We start from the raw sequence: 9,930 nt of genomic DNA on the forward strand, positions 1-9,930 counted from the left end.
CCCCCCATCTACATCTCTTCTCCGACTGGTATCTGGGTTTTGAATTACTTTTTGACTACTCTGCCATGAAAGGGATTTTTCATATTTGGTCTTAAAAAGTAATCCATGACCTGAAGAAGCCAGGATGGGGGAAAAAAAATGGGGGGGGGGGGGAGGGGGGGAAGGAAGGGGGAGAAGGGAAAAAAAACAAACAAACCACAAAACCGAAATGAGATGACTGCACTGGTAAACAGAACAGCTCATTCCTTAGAGTTACAAAGCATGAGTCCTCATAATCTGGAAACTAAGCATCCCAAGGCTTTGCAAGCAGAATAAATATCGTACATAGAAGGAAGAACAGGCTTTTAAAATTGTACTATAAAATTTTAGATAGCTGAGTTTGTAGATAACACATACACCCACATCCCATAAACCAAAGATTAAATGAATGAATATACATGGGAGATGAGACATTTACTTGATGACTTCTAAGGACAGCTGCACTTACCTGGACAGTCTGCTGTCTCTTTGAACGCTCTTTTCTTGCAGCATCCTCGGCACATGTTAAACACACATTTATTGCCCTGGGTTGGGATGGGGGTGTAAAGAAGCTGGTATCAGTGAAAATAAAATTATTATTGTTTACTGTAATAAGCAACACAGTATAGCTCTGCACATTCAGACCTCTGGAAAAAACCCCATGAACTCATATATTGGGCAGTCACACCTCAGTCTAATGAAAATGACAGAGTGGATGTCATATGGGGGGAGGAAGCCCCAGCTATCAGCTGTTTGTACATAGAGAACAAAACAAAACAAAAACAACCAAAAAAATTCCACAATCAACTTTTGCAACATCAACAATCTGCTGGGCAGCCTGAGTTAACTATCTGTAGCTATGTCTAAAATAAATGTTACCATAGCAATTACTTTCCTACTTGCAGCTTAAAACATATCCTGAGTAGATATTAAAAGCTAATGTATGACCCCACTTGGGGACAGCAGCAGTTGTGTCTTGGATAGTTGACAACTTGGCTATACTTGGCTGGGTGTCTGTGGTGCTTTGGCTCACACGTGCTTAAGAGATCTTTTAAACTGGGGTCTTGTTTGCTGAGTCTCCCCCCACCCCAATTAAAAATTCCTTCATGTTTAGGGAGCCCTTGGTTTAATTTTTTGTTGTTGTGTGGGACCTTGCACTTGGCCTTGTTGAACCTCATGAGGTTCACACAGGCCTACTCCTCAAGCTTGTTCAGGTCCCTCTGGATGGCATCCTGTCCCTCAGGTGCAGTGTCAACCGCACCACTCAGCTTGGTGTCATCTGCAAACTTGCTGAGGGTGCGCTTCATCCCACTGTCTATGTCATTGATGAAACAGTACTGGTCCCAATACAGACCCCTTAGGGACACCACTTGTCACTTCAGATTTCCATCTGAACATTGAGCTGTTGACCACTGCATGATCATTTAATTTCCATTAAATGGAAATGGTGTAATGGACACTGGCACTGACTTACCTTCGGGTTTCCACATTGATCACATTTTGCATATTTGGCTGGAAAAAAGAGAGAGAGAGACCTGATTTCAGCAATGGCATTTTTATGTGGAAGAAGTAAATAAATAAAAAAAGGCTCAGTCAAAGCTTGGTGCTTTTCTAGCCAGGGAGAGACCCTTTCTGAAATACAAATACAGTACCTCAAAGAATAGTGCAAAGGTAAAGATACTTTGACTTTTTAAGTGCCTCTAAGCTAAATCCAAACAGAAGATTTTAATCCTCAACTCAGGTATTAGAGAGGAGGTCATCTACCTGAAATGCATATGAAATTACAATTTCAAATACTAGTGATAGCTACAATTCAGTTTGTAAAGCATTTTGATCTTTAAAAGATGCTTATAGTGGATCAGCGACCTAATTCTTTGATCCTTGTTTTTTTTACTGATTAACATAATTTGAATCACATTCCCTACTACCAAAATTTCCCAATAATTCCCCCTCTTCTTAAAGAAGTTTCTACAACTACATAAACTAGGAAAATAGTGGCAATTTATGTAAAATATGATATCAGCAACTTTCCATGCATTTATGCCAATAAATGGAACTTACGTTTTAAAGATGGATCAAAGCTTTTATTTGGATTTCTTAACTTCTTTTTTTGCTTATTCTTTGACAGAAGCTCAGAATTTCCATCTTCTTCCTCCTCCAGGGCACGTTTACCTCGCACGGCTTTTTCAGTCTCACTGTTGCCATTTTCCTTGCATCTCTCCTTTGGCCTGAAATAGTGAGTATCATCGTGAAGAAGGCATTCCCTGGCCACTATTCTGGTTTACAGAAACCTGGGCAGACTGTAAACCTTTCTATCATGGCTAAATTACAAGGAAATGGCTTTGCTCTTAGAAGTGGAATAGAAAAAACTAATTATTTTGTTAACATTGGCTGTTAACGGACACACTGTCAGATATATCAGTTGGAAAGTCAATGAAAGTTAGCCAGTTTGTTAGGCACTTGTTAATCTGTTACTCTCAGGTTTTACTTAAGTATTCACTTAATTTACTTAAGTATTAATCTTGACATGCTCATTCTCTTCTTCAGCCCAATTTTCACAACAGAAAGGGAATAAGTGATCTGAAAAGCTTGTCCATACAACACAAGCATCCTTTATAGAATACAATTTAGTTGCCATCTTTGCTACCCTGACAGTTAGTTACCAGCAATGTTTGCGTTACATATAACAACAAAGTACTGTCAGGTAGCTTGTCTGTTGCACATCAGGTTCCCTTTCTGAGATGCAGTGGAATTCTTGGTTTTTACTTTCCAGAGAGAGAGAAATCTGAGGAGGATCTAAAGAAGATGCATACAATGACCAACATCCCCATGAACAAAGCAATAACCAGGAAAAACAAACAAACAAACAAAACCAACAATAAAAATAATCCAAAGTCTTAACTTATTTTCAAATGAATGCAAGCTCCTAGAACAGAACTGGACGGCTCTGTACTGAAAGGCCTATGGGTACTGGTCCATGTTAGAATAGATAACTCACCCTGGCCTGATGTATGGCTGACAGATCCAGTGGAAAAAAGGCAACCCTTCTTTTGGCTTTTCTCCGTCTTTCTGATTAGCTATTTCTTCCTGCAGCACAGAGTTACAGTCAATTCTCCTGGAGTTCTTAGGAAATACTCTAAATAATACTTCAAACTCCAGGAAACCACAAATTGGAATTTGAACTCACAGTTACTGACAGTTAAATATAGGTAAAAAAAACCTCTACTAAGACAGATGAATTGAAGCGAGTTTGTAACTCCTAAATCAGCTTTATCCCATGTAAAGCTGTTCAGGCTTAAGGGGCTGCTACTGCAGTAAACTACAAATATCACGGTTGGTAAGCCACGGTTGGTAAGCCACAAAGTTCCAATATAAGTGACTAACAGACATCAATTGCATGACATACATGGTAAGTTCCCACCAAGTGTGGGAAGTGTTGTTCTGGGAGATTAGGGCCCATCTTGGTACCTGGCATCGCAGTTTCAGCTCCTTGTTGACATCTACAATGCCCTCTAGAGTCTTCACTTTTGCTAATTCTTCACGCAGATGCTGGTAAACTTGAAGCCTGAGGCAAATCCCAAACATCAAGTCATATTTATTAATTATTGCTAGACTGAGGAGATCAACTAAAAATGTCTTCATAAAAGCTTTTATAGATTTTTCTTGCTGTACTTGCCTTTGGTAGAAGCTTATCTTCTTTCTTGTAAGTCCAGAGAAAAGCACACATACCTGTTCCTCTTTTTTTTTTTTTTCATTTGGCACACAACCAAGGTATTTGGAGATAAGCTAACATGAATGTAGAGTGCATCAGCTGCTCTTTAGTACCTGCTCATGCCCATGCTCTTACTCCACAATAAGTGCAAGACAAGCTTGCCTCACAATAAACAAGGAGTTAGTTAACTCATGTTTGCCAGAAAGTGCATATGGGCAATTACCACATGGTAGCTGATGTGCTGTGAGCTTATGCCCTAGCTTATCTTGTGGCAACTTGTTCATTCCCCATGCCCTGTTTCCCAGATATGCAGTGAATGGTAAATGCCTCAGCCCACATTCTCTCCAGCCAGGTACAAGAAAGAAAACCTTGCAGCGTACTAATTCTGGCCAGCAAATCCTTGTGTAGAAAAGCCAGAAACTTGCTTAGCAGGATGAGCCCTGAAAACATTAAGAGTTCTCTGGAGATACTCACGTGTGATGCCAGAGCTTGAAGAGATGAGCTCTAACATAAGACAATGGACAAGGGTACTTCTGCACTATCTCCAGATACTCCTCAGCCATCTCCCACACCAACGGGTTTCGGCCCTCAAACAAAGCTGGGTTATGAAGATTACCTTCTGGGGAATGAAAATAAATACTCAAACTTTAATTTCAGGATTGAAACAGAAAATAAAACCTAGGCTCTGGAGCTTCATCAGCTCTGTTGTGATCCTATCAGCCAGTCAAAGACACATCACCCATATATTCCAAAGAGGAACACAGGGTCCATAAAACCGACCTCAGGATACTATATTTCACTATACAATTCTTAATTGAGCAAAACAGCTCATATCTAATTAAAGTACATTTTCCAGAAAGGCATCCAATCTTGACACGAAGACAGTAAAAAAAATAATAAATAGAGAAATCACTGCTTTTGTTGCCCCCAAAATGGTTAAATACTTGGACATGGTTGAATAGTGGTTAAATACTTGGACAATGGGTGTCTTACCTTATGTCTATTCACATTTGTCTGACCTAAGTTTACAGATACTGCTTCTCACTATGCTTTTCTCTAATAGCTTCACAAGCCTTTTGTTAACCAGTATTTTTGAAAAATAAGATTCTACAACCTCCCAGAAAATATGTTTCATCGCTTTAAGTGTGCAAGTGATTGGAAGCTTTTTCTGATGACTACCCTAGCTCTTCCTGTGGGAAGTTACGCAAATTCTTTCTTGTCCCAACCCAAGATGAAGCATCTGCAGGAATTATTAATTAGCGGATGATTAATTAGCAGATGCACTTACTGCACTGAGATCCATTCAAAAACCATTCAATTGATTAACAGATGTAATGAAAATATTCCAGGACAACAGGAGTCCCATGTACCTTCATCAACTAATTAGATTTCAGCTGTCCACTCAATGGTACTACAAGCCCAACATAACAATTCTTACAAATCTTAAGTGATTCCTGGTCCTGGTAAGAGATGGCCAGTACAAGAGAAAAGAGAATGGCCACTCAGTTTCCAATCACAGCTACTCACCGAGTTAGTCTTTTAATGAATGTATACCGGGCTGCTAAGAGAGTATTCTCATCTGTTATGAAGAAAAGTTCACTTTCCTTACCTGCACTCATGACACCATGCACTCCTGTCTTACGGATACATTCTTCGACATCACTGAGACACTGAATGTTTCCATTTGCAAATACAGGAATGTTTACAGCTTTTCTGTATCAGTGAATAAAACAGATACATAAAACTGAGAATGCCAGTCAACCCAGAAATTCTACTCCTGTCACACAAATTTGTTTGCTCTTCAATGCCACTGCACACTCCGTTTAAAGTCTACCTTCATAGCGTGTTAGCAAAAATCCACTAAGATTGGTACTACTCACTAACCTGACAGCTTGAATGTGCTCCCAAGATGCCACGCCAGCAAGTGGCCCTTTCTGTTCTTTAGTGCGGCCGTGCACAGTCAACAGCTAGAAAACAAAGTTAGATTTACTTTTCATGTGTACCAACTACTGGAGCAAATCCACTAACAAAAATTTCCTTTCACCCAATACACTTCATGGATACCACTGAATTCCCACTGCTATTTCAACAGTGCAGGGACTTTGGTATCACAGAAAGATATCAGCAGCTCAACTACAATGGCATGGGTTTGGGCTTCTTTCAGCTTGCTGCTCCACAGCATGACTAGATCATATCTTCGATGAGCTTACAGATTTCCTATTGCATTGGCTCCCATTTGTGATTCACTTTGTAATTTGTGATATACTGATCTGGCTTGCTCCTCAGCAGAAGATCTGAATACTGTCAGTATCGGCTCTATCTCCAGACTGTTTCTTCCAATTTAACTGGAGTCAAATCCTGGAAGGCTGCCTATTTCTTCACTAGCGGTGGTCATCTTTCATGCTGTTGTTTTCTATAGCCCTGGGGATTTCATGCATTCACACTGCCTCCTGCAGCACTATGTTAGACTTGAGATGCTCAACCACAACCACAGTGAAGGATGCTGTACTGTGCAGTGATTACAAGAGAGACTCTGAAGTCGTGATGTCTTCCATATCATACTACTGACCTGCTGCCTCTGAATGCAAATACATACAATGTCTCTGCATCCTGATTTCTCTGTCTGTAAAACAATGTAGTCTGTTCACCTCCACAGGACACCAAGATCTGGTCATCAGTTGCTTTACATACAGCATAGAGACATGTATCCAATGCAATAGTACAGGGAGCAGCTGCCTTCTTACCTGGCAGCCAGCTTTCTCCAGCATCTGTGCATACTTCACTGTCTTGTCAATTTCTGGGAAAATGCGGATTTTGCATGTGATGGGAACAGAGAGCTTCTCGTTAGCCAGTAAAACTGGGAAAGATTGAAAAGACAGGTAACTGGGCTGCACAATGCTACAAAAAGTGCTGACTCTCCTCAATATCTGATACTGGGTGTGGTACGGAAAAGCCTGAAAAGTTAATGCTACGCAGTTCTCAGAGCTTAAACAATCATCAATGTCCTCTGCAATCCTTATTGCATAGGTTAATCAAGTAATAGCAAAACATGAAGCACAAAATCTGCATCCTAACAAGAAGGTGTAAAATAGTCAGCGTTTAATAGCCCTAATGTTTCCACTGCATCAAGAACCACCCCCCTCAAGTCTTAATCATTTATAGAGGATTACTATCGTCACAGGCTACTGTACTACTCCTACTCTGCCAACAATATTAACACTCACTTGTCCACCTTTCCTGTAAGAGATGCTTTGCTTCTTTCCAAATTTTCACCCAAATAATCACAAGTAGAGCGTTGTCCATGGCAAGCAGAGGCTTATCAACTGAGGTAAGCTGTGGACCCAGTTAAGTCCTTAATGTAGGTTACAGAGTCAGGGTGAAATCTAGAACGTGTTAAACTCTTGATAGTCTACACAGTGCATAGAATCAGAAAACTGCTCAAAAGGGAGCTCAAGAAGAAGGTCAACCCGAAATCACTAAGCAGTGCATGCCTGAAATTCTCTTCCAGAGCTTGGATGTATAATGTAGGAAGTCACTTGCTTTCTTCCAATGCAAATCCTAGAAGCTCTAATGACAGGTACTCCCTACCATTCTTTCAAAGGAGCAAGCAAGGTGTACACAGGTGCAAGCAGAAAACAGTACACCATCATTTTAAAGAAGGCTGAGGGAGAAGGAGGAAGAGGAAGCTTTGCCCACCTTTTATACAATAGCCTAATAAAACAACTCCCTTACTAGACAGCCTGGGTTGTCAAACAACTAGATGACCTGGGTTCTCTTCTCACCTTGAGGCTGTTCTGATTTGCATCTTTCACTCCTAAGAGAAGTTACATGCTGTGCAGGGAAGCACTGTCTGTCTTTCCAGGATCTCAGCAGTGTCTTTGTGCCAAACATAATTCAAGATTCCCTGGACCACACGGAACAAAACTGGAAGTAAGACTCTTAACTTCAAGGTTCAGACACTTGCTTTGCAGTGGGGTGAAGGCACATTCTCAGCTCTACATAACGACCAAAACTTTGCTTTTTAAACCAGTTCCGAATGTAGTTCTTAAAAAAATACGGTACTGTTCACAACTGCTACCAATAGTCTGAAAACATCCTACACAAATTTGGAGAAGAGAGGCATAACTTACTATGGTGTGGACAGAAAGAGTATGCTGAGTTGATCAGAAAAGGGCAACTGTGGCTTCAAGCAGAAACACAACTCCTGGCACCCAAGAACTTCAAAGTGAAAAAGTAAGGCACTGGGAGTTATGCTGTTTCTAGAGTTGGAGAGCCACTAAGGCATCATTAGATTGGGACTTAATTGACTCACTTTCACCTAAAGTCTGTTTCAGGTACTGAACTCTTAGCAGATCTAGCATGAGTTTGTAGTGGGATACCACCAAGTATCTTGAAGGTGCCACTTGAATATAGTAAGAAAGAAAGAAAAAAAAACCCCAACAAACACAATCCTTCCCAAAGAAACATGTTATACCTCCTTTCCCCAAAAATCTCTAAACCTCCTCTCGAGTTCATTCCATTCCCTCTCAAAGTGAAGCCTCTCTAGACTTACTCATTCTCTGAAGAAGATCCCACTCCTCTTGCAGAAATGCTCCATAGTGACCTATAATAAAATAGCATATGACAGACTTGTACAGAAGAGTAAGATTCTGAAGTATACAGCTTTCATAAGCATTCACATATGAAGATCCAGACGTTCATATGCCTCACTAGCAGAAACAGTTTCCCTGTCCTGCCCAAAATGTAAGAGTGGGATCATTCTGTTCTCCATGCCACCTTACATTTAGAATCACATAATACCTTGCGTTGGAAGGGACCTTTAAAGGCCATCTAGTCCAACCACCTTCCCGCAATGACCAGAGACATTTTCAACCAGATCAGGTTGCTCAGAGCCCCGTCCAACCTGACCTTGAATGTCTCCAGGGATGGGGCTTCTACCACCTCGCTGGGCAACCCGTTCCAGTGTTTCACCAACCTCATTGTGAAAAATTTCTTCCTTTTATCTAGTCTGAATCTACCTTCTTTTAGTTTAAAACCATTTCCCCATGTCTTATTGCTACAGGCTCTGAAGGATAAACATTGAATCCTTGTGCTCTACTTTCACTGCTACTCCCTAGAGCTGGTGTGTTTACACCGTGTTACTGTAACTGTGTTACAACTCAGAGTCCAACTTCCAGGCGTTTATACCAAGTGTTTAAAAATTCCCTTCAGGGTAAAACCTGATCAGTTTGAAAGATCTGTTTGCCCTCTACACTACTGATAATTTCCTATTAGTCTTTGAAAGACATTTTAGAGAGGAATGGGCAGTTACTGAACCAATCTTTCCTCAACATCTTAATTGATCCAAAATTTTTGAACACTGGTTCTGGTTTTCAAACATAGCTATCTTTGCAATACCTTTAAGGGATTCAGCAGGTGTTATACTCTTATACGCTAATGTGAATAAACTCTGTGTAAGTATCAAGGAAATAGGAGACACTAAGTGTCCTGCATTATATAATTTTAAATGCAGTTTTGCAAAATTAGGCTCTTTAAGCAACTGACATCAAAAAGAAAGTCAAGCTAAAAAGACTTTTTCTGAAAGATATTCTAGGCAAAAAAACTGTCACTCAAAAGAAGTTGGAATTAATTATTAGTATATCTAATTTTTGCTTTAGGTACTACAAAGCATTACCTGTCACAGTGAGTGTAACTAAGCCTGACTTCAGCAGTACTGCAGCCACTCCCCCAGGCCAAGGCCCAGTTGTGTCCTCTTGCTGTTTTACTGCCAACGTTCACATTTGAAACGTGCTATTTCACTGTTTGTTCAGAGTTCAGATTTGCACGTACCTCTCTTTGCAATCATCTGGGGGCAACCTAAATTTAGGTCTATGGCATCGCAATAATCCTGAGCCAACAGTGCTGCTTGGACAAACACTTCAGGGTCATTGGCACAGAACTGAGAAAGACAAAGAAAAGTGGAATAATCAGCCAGTAGCCTTCTTCAAGTACTAACAACGTGTTATGACAGTTACGAAGCAACTACTTGCCACAAAAAAGAGGCACAGCACGCATAGTAATAATGGAAAACAAATTCTCAGAAAAAAAAAACCCCAAACAAAACCTGTGACACTTGCCAGATAAAGATCTTCAAGCTTCAAATGATAAAATGAGAAAGATAAGCATTCAAGAGGCAAAGAAATATTTGTAGAATATTTTCA

The 9,930-nt window shown here is 40.3% G+C and overlaps 1 protein-coding gene across 1 annotated transcript in view; it reads right to left on the reverse strand.

Annotated features, from left to right (window-relative positions):
* DUS1L (dihydrouridine synthase 1 like) overlaps nucleotides 1-9,668 on the reverse strand; it is a gene marked incomplete at its 5' end in the record, with an annotated part of 16,308 nt that extends 6,640 nt beyond the window's left edge. The window contains 12 exons of the mRNA XM_010163272.2: nucleotides 13-110; nucleotides 488-563; nucleotides 1,493-1,530; nucleotides 2,080-2,246; nucleotides 3,017-3,105; nucleotides 3,487-3,583; nucleotides 4,205-4,349; nucleotides 5,340-5,443; nucleotides 5,615-5,697; nucleotides 6,475-6,587; nucleotides 8,283-8,333; nucleotides 9,560-9,668. Of these exons, the coding sequence (XP_010161574.2) occupies nucleotides 13-110; nucleotides 488-563; nucleotides 1,493-1,530; nucleotides 2,080-2,246; nucleotides 3,017-3,105; nucleotides 3,487-3,583; nucleotides 4,205-4,349; nucleotides 5,340-5,443; nucleotides 5,615-5,697; nucleotides 6,475-6,587; nucleotides 8,283-8,333; nucleotides 9,560-9,668 (1,170 nt within the window). The remainder of the gene's footprint in view (nucleotides 1-12; nucleotides 111-487; nucleotides 564-1,492; nucleotides 1,531-2,079; nucleotides 2,247-3,016; nucleotides 3,106-3,486; nucleotides 3,584-4,204; nucleotides 4,350-5,339; nucleotides 5,444-5,614; nucleotides 5,698-6,474; nucleotides 6,588-8,282; nucleotides 8,334-9,559) is intronic.
* Nucleotides 9,669-9,930: the final 262 nt, after the last annotated feature.

This window comes from Antrostomus carolinensis, unplaced genomic scaffold, assembly GCF_000700745.2.
Source record: "Antrostomus carolinensis isolate BGI_N321 unplaced genomic scaffold, ASM70074v2 scaffold34352, whole genome shotgun sequence".
NCBI classification, from domain to species: Eukaryota; Metazoa; Chordata; class Aves; order Caprimulgiformes; family Caprimulgidae; genus Antrostomus; species Antrostomus carolinensis.